This window comes from Limulus polyphemus, unplaced genomic scaffold (assembly GCF_000517525.1).
Source record: "Limulus polyphemus unplaced genomic scaffold, Limulus_polyphemus-2.1.2 Scaffold2909, whole genome shotgun sequence".
In the NCBI taxonomy this organism is placed as follows: Eukaryota; Metazoa; Arthropoda; class Merostomata; order Xiphosura; family Limulidae; genus Limulus; species Limulus polyphemus.
The window spans coordinates 115,646-142,190 of NW_013668519.1; the positions used below are offsets into that span (position 1 = coordinate 115,646).

General features: G+C 33.0%; 2 protein-coding genes across 2 annotated transcripts in view; one reads left to right on the forward strand and one right to left on the reverse strand.

The window, feature by feature from the left end:
• Nucleotides 1-21,279, reverse strand: part of LOC106468191 — a 133,116-nt gene extending 111,837 nt beyond the window's left edge. Inside the window, exon 1 of the mRNA XM_022396510.1 lies at nucleotides 20,612-21,279. Within this exon, the coding sequence (XP_022252218.1) occupies nucleotides 20,612-20,699 (88 nt within the window). The 5' untranslated portion in view covers nucleotides 20,700-21,279. The remainder of the gene's footprint in view (nucleotides 1-20,611) is intronic.
• Nucleotides 21,280-22,324: 1,045 nt separating this feature from the next.
• Nucleotides 22,325-24,917, forward strand: LOC106468192 (leucine-rich repeat protein 1-like). The gene has a single exon (XM_013928604.2). The coding sequence runs from the start codon at nucleotides 22,440-22,442 to the stop codon at nucleotides 23,670-23,672; it is 1,233 nt and encodes a 410-aa protein (XP_013784058.1). The 5' UTR covers nucleotides 22,325-22,439; the 3' UTR covers nucleotides 23,673-24,917.
• The last annotated feature ends 1,628 nt before the right edge of the window (nucleotides 24,918-26,545 follow it).

The window sequence follows — 26,545 nt, forward strand, 5'->3', positions numbered from 1 at the left end:
ATTAAAAATACTTTTCCTCATTTCAAAAATCTTAAATTTCCTTTGTGTAATCCCTGAAACCTCCTAAATACACTTCAAACTTTTTTTTTTCAGTAAAACTTTATAGTTTATCTGTTATTTTCTCTACCCTATCTCAAAATGGGATCAGTTCGACCAACCTCGTAACCACCAGAAAAAAATCAAAATAAACCTAAATTACCCTTTTTTTCTTTCTAGAATGACTTCAAATTGTAACATGAAACTACATTCATTTATCCTAAGTAGCTCTTTCATAACAGTATACATCTATTTATAATTAAGTCTTATAATTTTATTGCCATTTGAACTGTGTCTAACTACTATTCGCACCATTACAAGTTGTAAATCACTCGGGGAATGTGCAGCTCACGTTACGCTATTGAATTACATTACCCACGAACTTCTCACGTGCGTGCCTCATGAACTATTTTAATTATATTATTACTTATTTTACCTAATCTAGTCTTAAATAACTTAAAAAGATCCGTATTTTTAGATATGAAAAAACAAGAAATACAGTACTAACCCAATCTTCTTTTATCTTGCCCTTGACTGTCAAGGACAGTTAAGCCTGATTTCTTATAGTAATTATAGTAATGTACTTAATTTTAATTAGTTAAAAAATGCACCAAAGAATATAGACTAGTAATATGCAAAAAATAGACAAATTGCCTTATTTCTCAAAATGTTTCTGGCTTTCTAACTGTGTGACAAGAGCCATTACTAATTTATCCAAATTATTCGTTAACTTTCCCACGGGAATGAATTTTGCAATTGGAGTGAAACTGACGATATTCTGTTCCGATTACAATGTTATACAATACATCATTTGATAGATGAAAACCTTGACTTTCTATTAGTTATAGATAATATATAATGAAACGTAAGAGAGAACTATAAACGAATTGTGAAAGAGAGGATGTGACAGGTGGGTGTGACAGGGAGAGTCTGATTTTCTATTCGATAGCTCTGTGACGAAACAAAATTGAAGACTATAAGAATTATGATTTCTCTGAGCAATAACAATTTTATAGAGTAATTTATGCGTAATTTCATACTTTTTCAAGGGGTGGTGGATAAAATATGGATGATAACATGTTAAGAAAAAATGGGTCACACTAGTGGAAATTCAGGATTTTTTTTTATATTGCCTTGTAGAATTAAGAACTTAAAACTTATATACTATTGAAATATGGATTATTAGCTAAGATTTTATGCTATTCTAATTGGTTAAACATAAATAGAAAGTGGTTTAATAAAATTTTGAATGTAAGACACTAAAACCTTGTGTCTTGTGCAGTAAATGGTACCTAGGGCGATAGGGTTGAGTCATAACCAATAATGCCTTTGGTCACAGCACCCAAATGTATTGGGAATACTCCATCTATTAGGCAAAATCCAAACGCTGATGTAAAACTGGCCAGCAACTAAGGACAATCAGTTAGGAGTTGAGTGCTTGAACCCACAACTCCAACTACAACTTTGCTACAAAATAAAACTTCCAACCTCCACCCTTTTATTTGATATAAAATATAATAATATTCTTACAGTAGAGATCAGCCATGTTGTATTTAAAGTAAATAAAAGTAAAAACACAGAATGACTATAAAAGAAATATATCTCTGTTCACAACATTTTTTATGTATACACTTTGTCTTTTTGGATAACCACCATCTTTGATTAAGGTCTTGAGATTTCCTTCTTGAGCAAACTCTTGACATTATGAAAAAGTTATAAAATAGTAATTTTTTTTAAATTATGGTACCAAGAAGTAAAAAACCAATTTCTGTCAGGCATATATTTAAAATTTCTTGTGTACGTGTGTCTAAATCCAATATTTGTATCATTTAAAAACTGTAATTATTTTTATTTGCACAATGTGTTAGTTGTATTGTTTGTTTGTTTTGAATTTTGTGCAAAGCTACAGGAGGGCTATCTGTGCTAGCCATCCCTAATTTAGCAGTGTAAGACTAGAGGGAAGGCAGCTAGTCATCACCACCCACCGCCAACTCTTGGGTTTCTCTTTTACCAACAAATAGTGGGATTGACTGTCACATTATAACGGCTCCACGGCTGAAAGGGTGAGCATATTTGGTGGGACGGGGATTTGAACCCATAAACCGTAGATTGCGAGTTGAGTGCCCTAACCACCTGGCCATGCCGGCCTATGTGCTAGTTGTAAAGCGTCAAAATTAAGTTGAGACTATTAAGGCTAATTGCTGTAGATTATATTGTGGGTAAATTCATGCTTTGCATAAGAAATGCATCTAAACTGTAGGCCATATTGTTGACTTTTAAGCACTTGTTGAAATTTGCATCGAGATGTAATGGTATTCCTTGCATGTTTATGTTACTGAAGTACTTGTCTTTAAAGTTTGTTATAAAAGTTCTAGTTTTGCACCTGTGTGGAACAACACACATTAAAAGTCATTCACTTCTAGACTCATATAAACATAAAAGTACTACTGTACAATTAGCCAATAGAAATAATGGGTTTCCATGTGAGCTAGCACACATACATGCATGGACTGACTGACACATATCATTCTTTTAATTATATACAAGTATTTTTTACAGCTTTTCTATCCCTCTAGAAATTTTTCCACTACAGGACAAACTGGCCTATAAGTTCAAGGCAATTCTTATCAAATTCTTTATAAAATATGAGTAACATAAGCAACTCCCCAATCCTCAAGTACCTTCCCACTCTGTTCACCCAACAACAATGAAAGGAAGGCTCACATATCTGATCTTTGACTGCTTTATATGGAACAACTTTATAAGTTGTACCATTTAAGAATGTATTTTTCACATCTGCTGTGATACAATTTTACTTAGGATGTAACAAACCTAACTTCATGAATTAAGGGACAAGCCTACATTGCTAATGAGTTTATCCAAGCATGAATGTGTGATTGCCATATCATATGTACACTGGCTTTTGCAGTCCTTTCAGCTTGGAAAGTTGCCTGTTCTTCCACAGTTTTAAGAATTGTACAACTCTGAAGTTAATAAAAGGGAAATTTTTAAAAATGTCCATTTACTGGAAAACAATTAATACTTGATCAAACAATTTTCATGTTAAAACATATCTAATAAGATTATACTCAAATTAGGAGAAAACGAGAAGTTTCTGATAATTTCATTCTGACAGCATTGTTCCAACCTAAAAAATATTCTCATTAAAAATGTCCAGAATATCTCTCAGAAGTAAATCATTAGTAAGATTTTTACTTCCAGGAATGAGATGGCATCGCTAATATAGAGAAGAAAATATACTTAAAACCCTTTTTTTTCAAATTCAAAAGTTACAGACATAATTTACACAAACAACATATGGCTATTTCTAAAGAATAATCAATGTTCAAGAGATGTCTTACAGAAGTATCAAACATATAAAACACATCTCAAACCTTTTCTATGAAGTAATAATGATCCTACATCTTGGAGTTTATAAGTAAGAGCAATGTTTGATGTTGAATGTTGAAACTAGAATATTCAATTTCAAATAAAGACATTTATCACTCACGATTCAACATCTAACACAGTTATAGGTCAGAGAAAATCTTTAGATTTTTTAAATGTGGCATAGAGTAATGTTTGGTTCAGACAATTCACAGCAATGGAAACATTCTATAACAAAGTGTAGATGAGAAACGAAATATCACAGTAAAGCTTATGAAGTGGCTATATGTACATAACTGTATCATTAAACATTGCCAAATCACATGACCAACACATGGTTTTTGACTGAGATACAAAACTTCCAAGTAATAAGAGATTTCTTAGTTTACTGCACTGTTTTCACATGCCTTTCTGTCTGTCTTGCAGTTATTCTCAGCTTGTTAGTGAGCCCAATTGTGCCACAGCAAGCCATCAAAAGTAACATTCTCCAACAAAACATACATCCAAACAGTATAGAAATGGGTTGTAAAGTCAATGATGAGGAGAAAGTTCAGCATGTGTGGTTGATGTTTTTGTTTAGAGTGCATGGAAATGGTTTCTAAAGTGTATGGACAAATTAAAAACAAAAAAACAGACCTGTAAAATTTGTGGCCCCCAACAGAACAACTAACTTGAAATTGGGTGTTTAAACAGTTGAACATAAGACTGTGCCAAAAAGCAAGATCTGAATATACTGGGAATGCTTTAGATGTTTGTGTACAATTTGAAGAAACTGTCATATGGGGGTTTACACAGACATGTTTCTACTGAAAATAATTTAAGGTAAAATTCAATGGGAATATATACGATCATGTCATGCCATATTTGTAATTAAGCTTCTTTGTAACTGCTTTTATTGGATAATGTTATTAAGACATTAAATATCTGATTCTCCTTGAAACTAAGACTATGCATTTGCAAAATTCACATTGATCTCTGTACACCATCTTTATTATAGAAGAATTTTAGACGAATTCCCATGCCTAGATAAAATCAACAATTTTTTTTTCACATTTACTGCACATCAACAAATTTCTACAGCTATAAAATTAACTTATGAATTAATGCTCTTTAGCAGTTACCAAATTTAATGTTCTGGCACAAAGTTTTTCTGAGGGAAAACCCTCTACTGACAAATTCTGCAGGTTTACTAATATTTTTAATTCACAAACCTGAATAGCTCTGCTGATACATTCTACTATTGATTTCCATTCACAAACCTGAAATCCTCTTCTGACCAATTCTATTATTTATTTACATTCACTAACCTGAAACCTTCTATTGGCAAATTCTGAGGTTCTACTACTAACTTTATTTCACAAACTTGAAACCTTCTTATGATCAATTCGAACTATTGATTTCCATTCAGAAACCTGAAACCTTCTGCTGACCAATTCTTCAACTGATTTTCATTTAAAAACCTGAAGCCTTTTTCTGACAAAGTCAGCACTTTTACTGATATTGATTTCTATTCATAAACCTAAAAATCTCTGCCAACAAATTCTGCAGTTCAACTACTGATTTCCATTCACAAAACTGAAATCCTCTGGTGACCAGTTGTACTGCTGATTTAAATTCCCAAATCTGACACCATCTTCTGCCTAACTCTACTACTGGTTTCCATGCACAGACCTGAAACTCTCTGCTGACCAGCTCTACAACTAATTTCCGTTAACAAGCCGGAAGCCCTCTGCTGACTAGTTCCGATTTCAATTCACAAACTTGAAATTTACAGAACAATACTGCTAATTTCCATTCACAAACCTGAAACCCTCAACTGACCACTTCTACTACTGATTTCCCTTCAAAAACTGGAAACTCTCTTCTCACCAATAGTACTACTGATTTCTGTTAAGAAACTTGAAACCTTCTGCTTAAAAATTCACTGGATCTACTACTGATAGCAATTCACAAATATGAAACCCTTTGCCGACACATTAACATTTTCCTTACCTGAAAATGTTTCTGATAGATACTCACCTCTGTGCACAGACTAGCTATTTTTCTCTTGGAGTCATGCTATTCTGCCTTAGAGACTTTCACCTAAAATTCATGTGAATTTGTGCTACTGTATTATGATGTATCATACAGCACAACCCTCCACCAATAGGTGTGCAATACACCTCTTTATGCAAATTCTCCTTCTACATTCCTGCACAAAAATCCTCATTCTTTAATGAGACAAACAAGAAAAGTGCACCAGGAAAGTGGGAAGGAAGGGTGAAATGTGCACTGAGGCATCTAACTGAAATACATTTTCAGGTGAGGAAAATGTTAACTTCCAATATGCTAAAAGGAAAGCCATAGGTTGTGACACTGTATGGCAAGTGTTTCATAGAGGCACACTCATGAGAGACTGCATCTCATCTCAATCAAGTTATACTCTTAACATGAGTGAAGAATATGAAGAGGCAAGAGGCCTGAAAGGTGTTCATAAGGTCTGGTGGAATAGGTACATAACCATTAAAGAATTTGCACACAAGCCATTGGAAGACCAATCAGTATGGTAAGGGCATGTTCAGACAATACCATGTGTGCTCACCCTTTCAACCATCAGTCTCTAGGAGAAAATAGTAGCTGTGGGAGAAAAGTGATTGTGAAGAGTATCTGTGCACAGCTCCTCAGCTGTTAGACACTAGGGAGCCATGCCAGTCATGAGAGAGCACTACAGTGGTCACAAAATAAGGATACTTATGAAACCACCATTCAACCATCAGACTCTACAGGCTCATTGCCAGCTGTGAGAGTAGGGTTAATGAGTGATACACAGTTGGATATTAAGAAATATCAGTAACTCTGCAAGCATAATTGGTGAGGTCATGTCTTTGCAGGAGTGGGTAAATGAGAATAGAGAGTAGGTAAGATATCTGTCTGAAATCCACTTGGAAATTTTGATGTATCTAAAGAAGTTGGGTGGTCCAAACTATACTTCAGAAATAACCCTATGCCACTTCTCAGTATAGAGGCACTCTGTGTTTTAGAACCTGCTTTCAATTCCCAATCAGTGATGATTCTCCATGGTCCTCCACCCCAGCAGCTGGGAGCAGGTAAGTGGCAAGGGGATCCCATGCTTTACCCAAAGGGGGTGGAATTCACATAGAGAAGACCAGGAGAATGTTCCCTGATCCCCATCAGTCCTTCAGTCCAGAAAGGTCTTTTAATAGAGACAGTACAATGGGCAACTGCAAAACCCTATTTTTAATAGCCAGCAAGTGCTAGCCAGAGAAGTGGGCAGAAGCACAACTCTAGTGTTGGCATTTTCCATGATAGTCCATGGAATGAATACAGTTTGTATCAGACAGAAACAAAAATTATGTATAAATACCACAAACAGAACTCTAGTGGTCTTGCAGAACACCCCATCTCACAATGAGTGCTGATTATGCCCGGGTGGATGGTCTGAGAACTTTCCGTTATCCTAGCAAAATGCTTAATTTTGGGTAGGTATACCCTGTGAGGCAACACTAGCCACCTTGTGTGATCCAAAAATAGAAGAATGGTGTGAAAGGAATAAGTAAAGGAATATTCATGTCCATTACAGGTGCAGGGTTAATTGAAAAATGACCATTGGTGGAAATCTGTAGGCTACTGAAGATGAGACGGTCAGATAATGGAGGTGGTTACATGCAAGATGAATGATTGTGGAGTAGTTCACATGCCAGACCAGAAAAGGGGGGAAAAGGCTGAAGAGAGGAGACTCGAGAGAGCATACATACATCCACCATCAGAGGGGCATATACAAGATGTATGAGCCAGCAGATCTAATCTGTAATGAGGTAAGGAGAGATGCTCCAGGTAGATGGTGTGCCCCAATTATGAAAAAACAGTGAGAGGAATTCCAAGGAAGAAGGGTGTGACGAAACACTGAGTGACTCAGACAGAACAAAAGTATCAGTCTGAAACAGAAATAATATTGAAAAGAGAAACTGAAGGAGGAGATGTGGGAGAAAATGAGTGACCCTTTACCACTGCCACAAAATACCAGAGAATGAAAGACTGGCCAGAGCAAAGGAAAAGGAAAGAGTAGAAATGACAAAGCAGGAAGAAACAAGGGCATAGATATGTGTACACTAACTATCAACAGTAAATAGGAATAGGACTCAAGTCCAGAGAGAGTATAAGTATCTGCTAAAGATTTGATACGGAGCTGGGAAAGAGCATGGAGAACCACAATGATAATCCAATCAGGCAAGAAGTAGGAGGGGGGAGCAGTGGATAAGGAAGGAATGAAAGAGGGTAGAAAAGGGACAGAGAAAAAACTGTAACATCAGGAAAAGCAGAAATTGAAGGAAATGCCACCCCTAAAATCAGAGGTAAATGAGACTGACAGATCATGGGAGAATCATCCTGTAAAATAGGAGGAATTTGTTACAAAGTAATGAAGTCAAAAGGAAATAGTGACAATGACACCAAGGTGGTAAAATTTCCCATACATCAGCACATACAAAAGAGCAAGAAGGGTGAAAGGAGTGGAAAAATGGACAGCTACATGACCAGGGAGATGGACTGGACAATTCCACACATGCAATGATAAAGGATGTCATATAATGCGGAAAGATCAATGTGTAAATGTGGATCAGAACGGATGGAAAGTTGGGAAGATAGGGCTGAGACTTGAGGAGGTGGAGTAATAGAAACAAGGTTTGGATAGACTGTGAGGGACCACCAAAGGGACCTCTTAAGGGGTGTCCCAAAACTACGCAAGGTCATGAGGGAAGAGATGGAGAGGAAGACATGTATAGTTAAAAAAAGATGGAACAGACTAGATTGAAGGTAGAGAGCCAGGGCTGAGTATAGAAGCACATATAGAAGACCAAAAAAGAGAAGTAAGCAAAGAGGGGTGTGGCAAGGCAATAAAAAGAGGAACAATGAGAAAGTAGAGAACAGAAGACCAGTGGGTAAGGAACCAAGCCATGGGTAGGATATGGTATAATGTTGAAAAGACATCACACAATAACATGTAGTGCCCCCAGAACAAGACAAGTTATGCACACATTTGAATGGCATAGGCCCAGAACCAAGGCTGAACACTGTCTTCTACGTATACATACAGTATATACATAAAGGAATAAGGAAAGAAAATTAAACATTATCTATTAGAAGTACATGTAATGGAGTAAGCAGCCACATCTAAACATTGACTAGGGATGACATTGTATGGAACAAGCTAATGTGTCTAATCCTTATCTTCTAATGGTACATAAAATAGTAATTAACCAAATATAACCATTATAGTCTGTAAACATGTGAAGGAATATGGAACTAAGACAAAACATGACCTAAAATGTGTACATGCAAAGAAGTAATGAACTATAACAAAATATTTTTTGTCTATATGTGACTTGTCAAGGAGTAATGGACGAGAACTAAATACTACCATCCATGGGTACACATTATGCAGTAAAACTATGACAAAACATTAATAATTAAGGTGATATGTTAAGTAGTAATGAACAAAGTCATCATCATCATCAGTGTTGTAAATTCAGGAAAAATAAACGATACTGAAAGATTCTCCTATGTAACATAACATTTGTCTCCTATGTAATGTTAAGGAGTAATGGGAAAAAAACAACAAATGTCTAAGTATGCATGATAAATAGGAACTAGACTGAATCATCCTCTACTGTGTGTAGCAATCAACCCTTTCACAATGGGCTCAGTATAAAATATACAAGTTCATATACACATTTGCACACATTACGTATCTATACTATAACTTTTAATGCTGCACATGCATCTTCACAAAATTTGGTAGACTTTTAGTAATGATTCCAAGTCTTTTGTACACAAAAAAATTAGATTTTTTAATGAAGTATTTTATCAAAGATTCATTTGTGAAAATACCGAGTCCGTTTTGTAACTAGTCTGAGTGCACAGTGATTTTCATGTCATGATTAACAACTATTCTTCATCCCAAAAATCTCATATTATTTGTGTAATCTCTTAAACCTCCTAAATACATTTATAATGTTTGTTTTCAGTAAAACTTTATATTTTGTCTGTTATTTTCTCTACCCTAACTATACAGGGTCTGTCAGTTGTAACCACCATAAAAAATTAGGAAATAAATATAAATTATGCTTTATTTGTTCTAGAGTAACTACAAATTATAACACAAAAAACACAAATGTTCAGTCTAAATAGCTTAAATCTCATAACATTATACATTTATATATATTTATTATTTTTATTATATTGACCTTCCAGTTGTGCCAGGCTAACAATACAGAAGTTACAATGACACAGCGCATGTGCACTCGTGTTACCGTATCCAATAACATAAAACAAACCTTTAGACTTTACAAAGTGACCTTTCATTTCAGTTATAATAACAAAAAATCATAAATTACTATATCAATACCATAGAATTCTACTATAATTTATCAAGTTTAGTAACTAACCTGTATTTCAGTCTAAAAAATATGAAATTGTGAGAATACATAACCTACTTCCTTGAAATCTTGTTTTGAAAGAACGAGATGGCTTCCTAACACATTAAAATAACTGAGAAAGCCACTAGGGGTACATTCTGACCTTTCAATTGGTTATTCATGTCATATACACAAGTAAGTGTATATAAGGGACCATTTCCAGAAATGGTAAGAGGTGAGCAGGGCCACTGTGTTTGATTCAGTACATGAGCAATATCTCAGCAAATGGAAAAGATAGGAGGTTCTTATTATATATTTTTGCTTGTTAATATTGGTAATTTGAATTTCTAAATCGTACAAAACTATAGACTTTGTATTTTGACGTCATAAACATCTAATTTGAACCAGTGCTGCATTCAACATACCACATGACACACAAAAGTGTATTTTTAATATTTACTTTTACATTAAGGAATTGAATAATGTATAATAATAAAATATGAATTATAATCTACAGTTTGATACCAAACTTATTGACATAAATTCATAAAATAGTAGTTCAATAAAATTTTGAATGCAAGTCAACAAACACAATGACATGGCCTTTGACCCGTGAACTATAGTGATAGGGCAAACCCTTTATCATCTCCACCTGAATATTTATGCTTGCTAAACATCACCTTCACCCATATATTTATGCCAATTATTGTACTGGAAAAAACACTTCCATGAATGACAAAGGGTTAACTAATTACTAATGACAAAGGGACAACTAAACAGTACCTACCGAGTGTACAGGTTAAGGAGTAATTAACTACAACTAAACAGTACCTACCTAGTGTACATGTTACGGAGTAATTAACTATAACTAAACAGTACCTACCGAGTGTACATGCTAAGGAGTAATTAACTACAACTAAACAGTACCTACCGAGTGTACATGTTAAGGAGTAATTAACTGTAACTAAACAGTACCTACCGAGTGTACATGTTAAGGAGCAATTAACTACAACTAAACAGTACCTACCGAGTGTACATGTTAAGGAGTAATTAACTGTAACTAAACAGTACCTACCGAGTGTACATGTTAAGGAGCAATTAACTACAACTAAACAGTACCTACCGAGTGTACATGTTAAGGAGTAATTAACTACATATATATATAGAAAGAGAGAGAGAGAGTTGAGTGAAATCACAAAGGTAGCTATGGTGTCGTATATTTTCACTCCACTGATGGATTGTGAAAGGATTGGGTGTCCATTAATAAAAGTTAAGTGTTCTTGTACTTGAACATTGAATCACCTAAAATGTTTGTTACAAAATTAAGCTGCTAGGTGTACTGCTAGTTAAGCAACTTCCAGCTACTGGGTCTGTGCTGTGAAGCTTAGGTCTTTTTCCATATGGATGGACATTAGGTCTCCTTGATGTGCTTAAAATAACATGTATACTGCATCTACAGTCATAATCAGTGGGTCCCATTTATTATTTTAAATTTGCACAAGGTGCTCAAGGGTGTTAGCAGCAAATCTGGCCCTCCAATCAGTTTTGACCTTGCCCATTGTGCCGAAATATTTTTCAACTGCATTTGAGAAATGAAGTTCTCTCAAAACTTCCACTAACTTCGTTATTTATCCTGGTAGAAGTGATGAATTCTCTTCCAAAATTCTGATGGATAAGTGATCCAAGTCTGAAAATTACTGACAATGAAAATCTTCATTTATTCCATTCATAGTCTAGAACATCATGATTGCATTCCCCCAAAACTGAATTAAAATGTGCTGCTGCTAAGACAACTTTTGCAGTTCCATATCAAGCCAGTAAGTCACTGTCATTTGGCCAAAACTGTGTGTCCAGAAGCTGAGAACAATTAAAGATGTTTTCCTCATAGTCACCTAGTTTAAAATGACATTCACAATAGTGTAGCCTTTCCAGTTGGTTTTATAAGATTCAAGGCCAGCTGTAACATAATTAAGTTTCCTACCTTTACACATAACACTGTCAGCATCTTTGGAGGTAGCATTATGAAGAATGTTTGTCAAATCAGAATTATGTGAGGCACCCCAATCTTGCACTGTCATAAAATCCACTGTATTATTGAAACTCTTGGGTGCTGAGACAGCACATGAAATTTCAGTGTTTTTTTGTTTTTTGGCCATGCCATGGAAAGCCTTGACAAAGGGCACAGAAGTGTTTCCAGGAAAAGTAAATGCAATGTAAATGAGAATTTCATAATCTTGGTCACAATTCCTTTAGCTTTTGTGTTGTTTTTACACATAGTCACACCTTCCAGGTGAGAAGACAGCTTAGTAGCATTTGAGCAGCTGCTGGGATGCCAACATTTTGTGCTGAACCCATCAGGTTCCATTTACTTTTCTGGGCTTTGTGACCTGTTTCTCTATAATAGTACCAAGCTCACAAAGTTCACTCAAGTTTATTGGACTACCCTGGTACAGACAGCAGATCTCCATTAGCCCAGTACAGACATCCTTCTTAAAAGTATCACAAACAGCCAGTTACAGTGTATGATTAAAATAATGTAAAAAAAAAAAGGAACATCTCTCCTTATGAAAACAGCATTCCTTTTTTGGCACCAAGATTAATGTTTGAGCAAGCTGAACCTAGTCCTACAAGTTTTGATTCAAAATTAGTAATGCCCATTCCATCAGAAATGTTGTAAATCATTGACCTCAGACTCTGAGCAGATTCATTACAAATGTTTCTTAATGATAAGCTTCAACTTAAATAAATTTCCATTGTTTCCAATGAAAATGATAGAAACAAGTTCTTTTTTCATAAACACTAGTATCAGTACTACCATCTGTTAGCAAGGAGAAAATCTGCTGACTGACACAGAGCTAAGTATTTTGTTCAGTAGATGCTAGCCTATAAAGTTAGTAAATTACCTGCAGACCATATTGTTCAGGCAAGTATTATTAAGGTCCACACCAGGCTTCTTTTCAAGTTTAGCAATGCCAAGAAATTTTATGAAAGCTCTCTTCTCTCATGCTTCTCCATGAAATAGATGATATCAATAAGCTTGCCCACCCTCTGTTCTTTAGTTTCAGTATATTTCAGGAAAATACATGCAAAAACAATCGCATCTTTTCATATATGATTTAGATCCAATTACTAATTAAGATTATCAACATTTACTTAAGATGCACCTGACACTCGGACATTGAAGATAAACTTATTTCCATATTCATTCTACACATCAGTTAAACAAAAGCAGGAAAAAGAATTTAACTTTTCTAGCTTTAAATCTAGGCTTCATCATTGGAGATTAATTATAACTTTTAACCCTTTAGCTGTGTAATTCGGACATATCTGAATAAACATTTATACCTACTGACTGTGAAATCTGGATTTACCCCACAGCTACCAACAAAAGTTCCCTCTACTGCAAGATGCAAGAATATCCCCCTGTACTTGGACAATCGCCAAACCAGTGTGCATGCTGCCATTTGTGTTCTACACCATGAAACCTGGATCTTTATATGCTTCATTACAAAACTGCTAAATTTTCAGAACATATATAGACAGCTTCTTTATATCTTGGATATCGTTATCTAAATAATTTGTTTTATATTTTGTAATGATTTTGGCCTCTTGTTGACTTAGTTTTGCCTATATTTACGTCATTTACTGGCGAACACTTTTCTTCTAATTTTCCTCAATATTTTATTTAACTCATCATTTTTCACTATCCAATATGGTTTTCAAGGAATATCACTGTCAGATATAGAAAATACAGCTTCTTTCAATATTAAAAAGGTAATACAAAGGGTCAAATTCAAACTTTTGGTGAATAACTGACAATTTTTAGGAATCAGCCTGAAAAATAATTGCACAGTGAAAAGGTAATATTTAAGCTTTATTGTTGGAGATTTATAAATAATTATAATCTTTTTTTTCTTGATTTTATTTATTATTTATTTGATGTTATGGGTAATTTTTGATATTTTAGGGGAGTTCACTTGAGTGTTTATAACAAACAAAGCATAAACTGAAAATTCAATAACACCTGATTTTTTGTGACATTAGAAACACAACAATTGAAGTATATCTAAGTACCATGACCCCTTTATCAATTCTTTCTCCAAAATGTTGATCAAACCTGCTTTGTTTAACTATACAAACTTTCTTAAAAATTCCTGAAATCCTAATATGAAAGCATCATTGAAGTTTCTGATCAATTTCAGTTTACCTTCATGCCTCAGACACACCTTCAGACAAGTGTGGTTACAACTGATGACTGCCACTGCACAATGTCTAGTTTTGGGGATCATTCGTGACTTACTGCAGGACTGTTGCAAGTTTCACTAACATGTTTAGATCTACAATGTCATAATGCCACTCGATATTCTCTAAGCCCAACATCATTTCTTTTGCCAATTATAATCTTACCAACCCTCTTATGTTTTATGTAATGGGGCAAGACCTAGTGAAAATGGAACTGCTTGTGTTGTCAGTGGTTTGCAGAAAGTTTGAAGGGAGGAGGGGGGATAACCTAACTCATGATAGCTTGGATAACTTGACTCTTACAGTATGATGCCAGATACAAACCTGACCTGTAACTGTTTTTTTTACATTACAGATGAAGCTGTGCTTAAAAAAAATATTTTATTCTTTTTATTACACAGCTCTTTTATTGATTAGAAGTAAATGCAACACAAGGTCAAAGTTGCTTAGCATAAGGCACATTTTGTTATAAGATGCTGGTTATTTTAACCCTTGTTTCTATTCACAAACCTAAAAACCTTCTTTAACAAATTTAGCACTTCCACTACTATTGATTTCTATTCACAAACCGGAAACATTCTTCTAAGAAATTAAGCAGTATTATTACTGTACTTGCTGGTGTATAAGAAGATCCTGGATTTTTTAGCAAATTTAGTGCATTTCTTTGAGGTTTGGTGTATAGGACAATCTCTATTGACAAGCAAGACTCGGATGTTACTTTTGCACAGAAATTTTTACAAGTTATTTTTAAACTGTGCTAACATGCATTCTGGAGTAATCAATATAACCACAGGTTTTTAATGTTCTTCAAACACTACAGACAGCTCAATGCAGCATAACTTAAGTCACAAACATGAAATAAAAAACTTTAAAAAATTTTCATCACAGCTGAACTCCTTTTATATTACAAAAAAATACTAAACCTTAATATATATAGTGATCTACTATAAAAATATATTTGCAAAACTAGTGTATAGAAACTAACTTTTTTTGATATAATATTAGCAATATATTATTATTATGGATGAGATCAATACATTTCAAATCGAAAATGTCTTAATTGTAAATGGCAAATGAGATAAATAACTTCTAATTGTGAAGAATCAAGACATGATACAATTACAAATATGTTATTGTAATGCAGTAGGTGACATGATGTTGATGCACTTGCTCAAAAAAGCAAACAAAAGTATGATCAACAATGTAATTTTGGTTAAATATGCTATTAACTGAAACTATCTTTGAACCTGTGTATATGACGAGGGGCACAATCAGGCATTGTTTTAAGATTAAAAAGTACTGTCTCATACACTGGCAAATATGGTATCAATTTCCATTCATAAGCCTAAAACCCTCTGCTGACCAGTTATTTCATTCACAAACTTGAAACTCTCTGCTGACCAATTCTACTGCTGATTTCAAATTATAAACCTGAAACTCTCTTCTGACCAATTGTACTACTGATTTCCATTCACAAACCTGAAACCCTCTTATGACTAATTCTACTAGTGGATTCCATTTACATGCCTGAAATCCTTTATTGACCTGTTCTATTAATTTTAATTCTGAAACCCTCTTCTGATAAATTCTACTACTGATTTCCATGCACAAACCTGAAATCTTCTGCTGAGAAATTCATAAATTCTAATTATTCACAAACCTGACATCTTTCTGATAAATTCACCAGTTATTACTGATTTCCATTCACAAATCTGAATCCCTCTGCTGACCAATTCAGCACTTCGACAGTTGATTTTCATTCACAAACCTGCATAAAGTTTTAAATGATGGTTGTGATATTGTGTTGTAATGTATTATATTAGGGGGTTTCAGTGATTTTTAAACAATGAAAATAAAACATTTCACACACAACACAGACACAAATTAGTAGATTTATGCTGCAAGTTTAATTATTTATTTCATAATTAATGAAAAACAATTAAAAACGTACCTAGAAATCGCCCTTTCACTCCACGTTACCTTCCCATTGGAACAATGTTAACAAAATGTTAGTGCGTTATCGCTTTACCTGGTAACATGATACTGCATGACGCCCGTGTCAAGGCAAGAGAAAATGTAGTCCCAAGAAAATCGATCAATGTCTGTCATGATATAAAAGACTGTTTGGTTTGGATATTAGTGATTGATTTGTATTTGTGAGTGAATATTTTATTGTTTTTGAGTTTTATTATAATAGGAGTTAAAAACAGACGATTGTGGAAGGTTTTGTTAATAACTAACTGGTGTCGAGAATATAGAAAGTGGCCAGATGACTATGTAATAAAGATATAAATAGCATGAGAAGAGCAGGAAGCAGTAGACAGACAGACAGTATTAGACAGATAAAAGAAAAGAGATATAGCTGTGTGAAGTTAAGTACCGCAAAGGTGATAGGCCTAACGTTTAATATGTTAGAATGAAACTAACAGTATAAAAAAAAGATAAGAAGGATAATTTTTTTCTGTCAAAGCGTGGTTCTAAAGTAATTGAATCAGCCTGGGTACACTTTGACAAAAGGAACAGAGGATCCTCAGAAGAAAGAAGTCCAAACAAATTACGGTAACTTGCGCCACAACTGTAAGTGAATCACACACGTAATATAGAGAAGATAGTTCAACTTGTCAACTGAAATTCTAAAGTAATTGAATAGGCCTAAGTGGACTTTTGACAAGAAGAGAACTATATATAAATAGTGTTTATGATATGTCTGTAATCTCTATAGTGTGAAGACTTTGTTGTACATACGTTTAACTTGTTCCAAATACATATATATAGTATTTGAAAACGAGTAAAGTGTGTGCTGTTTATTCATCATTGAATTTATCGCCAAAAAGTCACAGACACCTACTGTAGAAGAATCCTAAGCTCAACAACAACATAGTATATATTTATACTATTAAGAAATACAACTATTTAACTACAAGCTATTTATTTCAACAATTGGCAAAAAGAAGAACTTACATATATATATTATTTTTAAAATCTGACAATGTCAAACTTGTGCATGTGGAAACATATTATATGGATAAACGAAATGAAAGTTTTCAACAACCAAATGTTAGAAATGAAGCATGAGCTTACCTAGGTACTTATGAAAGTAAAGGAGCAATTTTGTATGACATCTGTTGAAAACTAGAAATACTGTGATTAACAGATATGTATGAGTAATAAACTCCACCCATTCTATGTCATGTCATGATGTAACTGATAAATCATATCATTAAGTTTAAAGTGTTAGTTATCCCAAGATATAATCATAATACAAAAGCTAAGAAAACAAGCATTTGTCTATGAATTATCAATGAAATTAGAAATAAGTGTGGATATACTACGATATTATTTAAGGAACATTAGTAGCAAAGGTGGCATATCCATAAAATAATTATAGGTAAAAATTGGCTAGATTAACAACTTCTAATATATAGACAAGCCAGTGTGTTCTAGTAACACTATGTTCTAACATTTTGTCTCCTATTCACTATTGCTTTCATTATATGGAATGAACATGTTTCAATTTTAGGATAGTATACTGATGATAATTATATTAAGTCTTAAAGCACAGGTGAAAAAAATAATTTCAAGACTGTGTTGTCCTTGCTACACTAAAGTTGTTTGAATACTTATTCACAAATAAGCATGGAATGTGTTAAGGTTATGGCCCACATTCGGTTTTGTGAGGTACTTCATTACCATTTAACCCTTTCCAGAAGGGTCACGGGTCATAGGCCATGTCATTGCATTCGTTGACTCATGTACCAAATATTATTGAACTACAATTTCATGAATTTATGTCAATAAGTTTGGTATCAAACTGTAGTTTATAATTCAAATTTTAGTATTATACATTACTCAATTTCTTAACTTAAAACCAAATATAAAAAAACACAGTTAAACATGGATTTTTGTGTGTCATGTGGTATGTTGAATGCAGCACTGGTTCAAATTAGATGTTTGTGATGTCAAAATACTAAGTCTACAGTTTTGTGTGAACTAGGAATACAAATTACTGATATTGACAAGCTATAATATAAAATAAGAGCCTCTTATCTTTTCTATTTGCCAAGATATCGTCGTGTACTGAATCAAACACAGTGGCCCCACTCACTTCTTTCCAATTTTGAAAACCGTCCCTTATATATATACACTCACTTCAATATATGACATGTAAATAACCAATCGAAATCTCAGAAAGTTCCCCTAGTGGTTTTCATGTGTTAGAATGCCATCTCTTTCTTTTGAAACAAGATTTCAAGGAGGTAGTTTGTGTCTTTAGTCTGCTCATAATTTCATATTTTTTAAGACCCAAATACAACTTAGTTACTAAGCTTAACAAATTATATAGGAATTCTATGGTCTAGATATATTAATTTATGATTTTTTTGGTTTTCCAACTGTAGATATAAAATGTAAAAAAAAATCATTTCAATTCATATCCACCACGTGCGAAATTTGAAAAGGTTTAGCAACATACAAGCAATAACCGAGTACATAGGTCTTAACTAGCAGAGATAATAGCTCACTTTTCTTTTTTATTTTCAACTCTATGTTTTAAGAAAAATAAGTTTAAGAACTTATTTTTAAATAGTAATAATCTATATAAATATATAATGTATAATAATTGAAATGTGACTGTATTTTTACAAAATACTAGTCTATTAAAACACAGCCAAAAAAGGTCACTTTGTAAATATTAAAGGTCAGTTTTATATTACTGGATACAATAACATGAGAGCATGTGTGCTGCATCACTGTAACTTCTGTATTGTTAGCCAGGCACGGCTAAAAAGTCAATATAATAAAAATAATAAATGTATAATGTTATGAGATTTAAGCTAAAATTTTTTTGTTTTCATGTTATAATCTGTTGTCATTCTACAACGAAAGAGGCATAATTTACATTTATTTTCTAATTTTTTTGTGATTGTTACGAGATCAGTCAAATCTACCAAACCTGTATAGATTCATTAGTGAAAATAACATATAAAATATAAAGTTTTTTTTCAAAATGTTAGATAACTATCTGGACATTATAAAGATTTTGCATGTGAAATTTGGAAATTTTATGAAGCACAAAAGTATGTTTATCTTAAAATGAAATTTACTTTGCACATTGGATAGGCAGCATGTGAAAAGGTATGAGGAAAACATTGTACAATTATACTTGGAATAAGAAAGCATTGTAATGTTTACTGATAATCTGCCATATTTCATTAACATACACTTACTAATTTAAAAGTTATAGCATGAAAACTATAACAGCCACAAAATGGTTACAAGGTTGGTCCCACGGACCAAGCCTGTGCTGCAAAAGAGTTAATACACATATTGATTGCATAACTCTCTATGTTAAAGTTGTAATTTCTAATTATTGAACGTATATATATATAAATACAAAGAAGACTGCTACTTTTATTATAGACAATTGCTGCACACATTCTTTCACTGTAACCACACCCAACAACATAATGTGAAGCAAACTGTTGTCAGGACAACAGTCTACTTACCAATAGGCTGTTTACAATCCTCATTTATCATTTTTTGACATGCTGTCAGTTTAATTTGAGCAAAAATATCTATTTTTCGATTTATGCATTATGTAGTCCACAACACCAAGTATATTGTATACCCTTGTTTCAATCGATTCAACAGAATTGTAAATGGTTTTAAAGTTTTATATGTTTGTTTTAAAATAGTAAATGCTTCTTAATCCAATGAAACTGGTCACATCAAAGTAGAACGTAAAGAGAACTAGCATATGTAAACCTATTGGTCAAGCCAATTATTAAACCGACACACTGGTTTTAACAGTTACTACTGGTTGCTGATGGCTTTAGCAATAACCGTGTTAGTTTTTAAAGCTGATTTCAAACAAGTGGAAGGATGGTTGCCTTGAAATATATCATGCCAATTCAGCATGTATTAGTAATGTTTTCCATTTATTGTCTGGTGTATAGCCATTATGCAACCTTATATATTCACAACTGCAATTTTGCAGTTGCACGCTTATATGGACGGGAGCTATAATTCTCTAGGACTCTCTAATGATATTAGAATATCAGCAAAAATTGTTCAAACAAATCAATCTTTCTTAAAGTTCACAACTTACTATGTGCAAAACAATGAAACCTAATCCAATGGCCCCAAGTTACCTTTTGAACATGTTTGACAATGATTAATCCTGTTGCTTGCAAACCAATAATTATCAATATTCATCCTCGTCAATTAACATTTATGCTAACATCCCTGCCAGTCACTAAGTTAATTAATTTATCAGCAAAATTAAGCTAACCGCAATCCAAATAAGAGTTACAAGCTATATTGAGTATTAAAACCTTTCCACTGTTATCATCTCACATACAAACAGCTTACATGTATGTTAGTAATTATAAGTATAGTCATGTACAAATAGCATCAAGGAAAAACAGTATGATCATGTACAAAAAGCTACTGCCAATATATAATATCCCACCTTAATTAATGCTAATGATACTAACTCTAAGTGTAATAATGATGAATAGATATTTAATTATTACCTTCTAATAATGGTGATGGCTTTTGCCAATCAATTTCTTCAATATTGCACTGCAACTTCAAGGATTGCCGAGAGCGAGATGCTGCCATACTTTTTCAAGAGTCGTGCAAATATCTTCAAATCTGGTGTGACACTAACCTAAGTCTAACTTCTAAGCTTAAAACTAAAAGTTAAAAATAATTTTATAACTTCAAAATATAATGATGGGTTACTTGTATATCACGGATGAACAAACACCGAAAACTTTCTCGTTCTAAGTATAACTTAGTTATAGTGAACTGTCTACTGATGAACGAATAAGCACAAGTTAAACAATTAATACCGAGTATTACTACTACTACTAGCCTACCAAGACTTCAAAACTAAGAAATTGTTAATGTTATTTACGTTAACGTAAATTGTTATGACGAACTGACAATTATTAAATATAAAGTTCAATTTGAACTTCGAAGTAGGGCTAAACTAGCCCTAACCTACTAATAATTTACTTAATTGAATGGGAAAGAGAGCAAGTTGCAATTTACAATCACAATTTTATGTACGCTATTCACAGAGACATTAATTTTTAACTGTTACACAAAGCTATCATTTTTACACATTACTAGAAACAAAAGCACACCAAACTGCAGCTGATGCAAAAACAGAAACGTCGAAACTTGTAAACTGTGACTACCCGGATGACGATCTTCAAAATCATAGATATGTTCAAAACAGCTGTAAAATGCCTCAACATCAGAAATGTTCACGTGTTTAGGGTATCTATATTTATAATAAACTGTTTAAAAAATTAAAAATCCAGAAAACTGAGCCGAATTGTAATTGTTTCCAAATTATAAATAAATAATAAACGCATATTTATTACAGCCGCATTAATCCATTTAGTAATGATAAAATACTTTAACATGGATAAAAAATAATATTTGAATAAATAACTTGTAGAAAAACTGTAAAAAAGTAATTCGATATATACATAATATGAGTGAAAATTAGAAAAATAATTTATCAATTAAAACTAAAGCGAAAGTGCCTTATAATATTGTTAAAAACAACAAAACACTACATATAATTTATCTGAAAGACCAAACTATAGAGGAACTGCTGAATTATCATCATGCCAATAAAACAAAAACGAATTTAATTTATATAAAAGTACAATGACAGCATTTTTTTTCACTAGGGCAGTTCTGATTTTGATAATTACAACGTTTCAACTCATAATATCGAACCATTATTAGATGATGACTCTATATATATACTATGGGTCGAAACGTTGTAATTATTAAAATCAGAACTTGCCTACCGTAAAAAGTGAAGTTATTGTATTTTGAATTAATCATTCTATTCAGTAAGTTACTCACTAAATACTAAAAATTATATTTATTGTTTAATATTACTTACGTGGTAAGATTATGGTTGACATAACAAATCTGTCTTGCCATAACGTTTCTTGGTACACAAATGAAAATAATTTATTGAGCCAGTTCACAGGAAATGACCCAACTTCCAATCTAATATTGTTATATCATAACACGCTTGAACTATTAAAGAAGTTAAACTAATGATAATAATGTAATATTGCACACACACATATGTATATATGGTGACATATTTGAATCTGCAGATATCACCATTTTGAGATTTTTTTCTGTATTTTTTTTTCCGTATTTCTGGCTATTTTCAGGTCACGTTTTCTCTCACCAGGTAGATAGCGGGTTTTTCTTTATTTAAACGATTTTCAACGCAATTCTGTCAAACTTGATTGGGAAAACTTTCGAGTAGTGTAATATTTTTTTTCTTTAATTCAAAATAATATAAATACTCTTTTTAAAATGAGACTGAATGCTGAAATAGAAGTTTTAAGTCGTATAGTACCTTCACTAAATATAAAAAGAAAGGGTAAAGCGATGAAAGCTACTTTAGTGTTGAGTCGGAAACTAAACGTAAATTCAATTTCGAATATGTCTGATGTGATTTTAATTATATGTACCTCGCAAAATCCAGCAGGTATGAAATATAAAATAGTAAAAAACGTGGATATGGTGTTTACCAAATTTATTCAGGAAGGTAAGGCAACAATTCGTTTGAAAGAACCTGAGCATGATATCATTATTAAAAAAGCTGATCCTGTTCACTTAAAAGGATTCCTTAATGCTTTATACTGCATACTACGAAATAAAAACTTGGATAAATTACATCTTTCAGCACCTCCATCACAAGTAAACCACCCCAAAACTCGACTGATTATAAGCAAGCGGCAAGACTATCCTATTAGAGCAGGATTTCCTTCCTCCCTTTCTACATTAAGAATTCAACAGTGTAACCTATGTAGGGTAGACTCTCGGATCTTAAACTTGCACAACTTGCAGACCTTGGACTTGAGCAACAATCTTATTAAGGTATTACCTGCTAATTTGGATCATTTGACTCGGCTTGTTGAAATCAATTTGAATAACAATAAGCTTGAGCATGTGTGTGATGTAAAATTTCCAAGGAACTTGGAGGTTCTCAGTTTAAATTACAACCAACTTCAAACACTTCCAGAACAGCTTTGTTTCATGGAAAAACTGAAGATACTGTCTGTCAGTAATAACATTCTTCAGGCACTGCCCGAGAGAATAGGGTTTCTAAAAACCCTGAGAAACTTTAATGTGAGCAACAACTCTCTAAAACTGTTACCAGCTAGCTTTATGCAGCTCCGCCTGAATAACCTAGACTTGTACAATAACGCATGGGTTCCTGTAAGTGTTAATTACAAAGATACAGATATGTTTATTTCTCTGATGCCTTCTTTGCTGGAATGTTCAGCATCAGTAATTGTAAAGCAACGTCTTTACTACACTCCTGAAGATCTACCTTGTTACCTTATCGATTACTTGAAATGTGGACACTGGTGTGTGTGTGGGAAACCGGTATTCTGTACCAACAGTTCCTTTATTACAAAGGTTAGTGTTAGAGCTCTTGCTCAGACAACAGTGTTACCGGGTAACTGTGGGGAGGCCACAGTACCTCTTCAAGTGTTTCCTTGCTCACAAACCTGCTGGCTGAAATGCCAGTTCTACTGAATTCATGTATTACTGTTATTTTCTTCTATTTCTAAACATGAAAAAAATGTGAAAATTGAAACAAAATTATTTGGTTGTATTTAATCTTCTTGTTTTAAAGACATTAAACTACTACAAAATATTACTCACCAACTTGCATGTGTAGAAAATATAATTTCTTCAAAGATCTCTGCATGTTTATGTTTCTGAATATTTCTAAAATATACAAGTTGTAATTGTTTCTAATAGTTTGTGGATTTTCCTTCTCTTTAGAATAATAGAAGTCTTAAAATATTTTCCAGAAGTTCAGTACATTATATAATGTAATGTATAATTTGTCTTAATTAAAATATTCAATCCTTATTGATGGTATGAAAATGTATTGAAGTTTACTGGTGTGTATACAATTGTTTACAACTTTTTTTCTAAATTAAACAATGAATGAGTAAGGCAATTAGTTTACATAGACAAGTAAATAATTTTTAAAAGGCCATTATAATTTCTTGACCAGTCTGTGTGAAATAGCCATTTACTTTGGATCACAAATTAAATATAAATGGGAATCCAGTAAATAGTATGACTGAAAAAAAAGGAACTTGGCATAGTGGTGGATATGTCACTGAACTCATCAAGGCAGTGCCCTGTTGCTAATAGTAAAGCTAGTATTATATAATGGAATTGTAGAATATGTTTGTATACACAGTGATTACAAGATGAAAGAAGTAATTATCTCTATACAAATCACTAATTAGGCATCACTTAGTCACTAATTAGGCATCACTTAGAATACTATGTTCAGTTTTGATCTCCTCATCTAACAAAGGATATCGGAGGAAGGCTATTAGGATGAATCAGGGATGGAAGGACTATCTCAAAAGGACAGGTTACAATCATTAGTTTCTCTTGAGAAAAGAAGGATAAGAGGTAATCTTATTGAAATTTACAAGATTATTTGGGGGATTGATAGGGTAAAATCCTCTGATTTCTTTGATCTGCATTCTGAAGATAATAGCAATGAGGGGACACAAGTTTTAAGACTTGAAAAGTAATGGGGATCAGCAACCTGTAAGAGTTTAAGTGTGGAAATAGAAGATTTCCTGATAAATTAAGGGTGGACTTAAATTTCTCAGGGGTGATACTTTATAAAGGATAAAACATTTCTTTTTTGTCTGTAATGTTATGTCATATCATCAGTACAGAAATTATAGCACTTAGTTTTTACAATGTGAGTCTGTTATTAAAAATAAAATTATTTAAACAAGGAAACATGTTGGTGTTTTTTATCTGTATATTATCTGCCATGACTATTTTATATCCAAGTAGAGCAGGGGTACTTTGCACTTGAACTCATCAAAATGTTCAAGATCTACGACAATATAATTTTTTTAAAAGAAAGTTAAAATATTGCAACTTTTTGCTATGTTAATGTGACATTATTAGGTGACAAAACTGCATATTGTATTTTTAAAAAATCAAATGGAAAAAAAGTGTTACTTTTAGTTAATGATGCAAACCCCTGTCCAATCAAAATATTTTTTGCATTGCACTTATGATACTATGGATGATGCTTCTGTGATTGACAATGAACTTAAAATGTTAAGCAAAACTGATGAAGTGGATGTTTTCTCTTTTATTCACAATGATGTTAACATGTTTATTCAGTGGTCTAAGATGTTGAGAAAGGTGATGCTGTGCATGATGATGCTTTTATTCACAATGACCTTAGCATGTTTAGCCAATAATTTAAGGTGTTCATGAACCAAATGATGTTTTTTTTTATTCACAATTACTTTAGCATGTTTAACCTGCAGTCTAAGGTGTTGATTGAATTGATTGGTCTTTTTCTGATTGGGAATGTGTGATAAAGAGGTACGATCCCAAAGAGTCTATTTTTCATCATGTTTTGGACAGCAATAGCATTTTCAGCTGTGGTATTTCTAAATTTGGTCATTATACTTTGTAACAAGATTCTGGGAACAACCAACACGTATGCAGGTTTTTGTTTTGAATAAGCTGGACACTTTATGACTGGGCCAGAATTTTAAAAAATTAGTTCAAGTAATTTGAAGTTTAAAGCTGCACACATGAGGGTTTAGAAATTTGTAAACAATTTACTGCTTCAGTGAGAGAGAAGCGTTGAAATGAGGATTTAGTAAAACCTTTAGTTAAATGATTGGCTGTGGGCAAGAGAGAGCTGGGATCCTTTATCTGTGTCTATATGTTAATATACAAGTTATTACATTAGAACAAGAAGGTATTTTTTTATATGAAAGGGAAATGTTTAACTTGTCACAAGGAGTACAGAGACACTGAATAAAAAATTTTAGTTGGAGTAAAAATATGTTAATCACATTTAATTTGGTTTTAATGTTTTTGGATGTGTGTGTGCATGAACATAATGAACCAAATGGTTTTCTTTCACATTGCACTTGTATACTTTCTTATTATAAGATTTAGATATTTTTTGAGCATTAAACAAATAGAAATTACTTTTTTTAGATGTTTAAATTGTTAATGTTAAATAACGTGCATATCAATGAGATCTGTTTGAGTGGTGGAACAAAATAAAAGCTGGATCTGTGAACTTGAATATTAGGGTCAGTAGATTTAAGATGTAGAAGTCAAGATGTGGGTTTCTTTGTCTTAACAATTATAAACTTATGGAAGGGTTTTTCTGAAATTGAAAATGCTTTTACAGTGAACTGTTCTTAAACATTTTTTTTTACAAGTGTGAAGAGATATAGTATTAATGCTTTTGTTTCTTAATTTTGTCTGATAAAAGGGTAACATAGATTGGTTATAAGGCTCCCTGTTACATTCCTTATTCTCATGTGATTTAGTCTCAAACATTGAGATCATGGCTAGATAAAAAGAAGTGATTATAATAATACTTT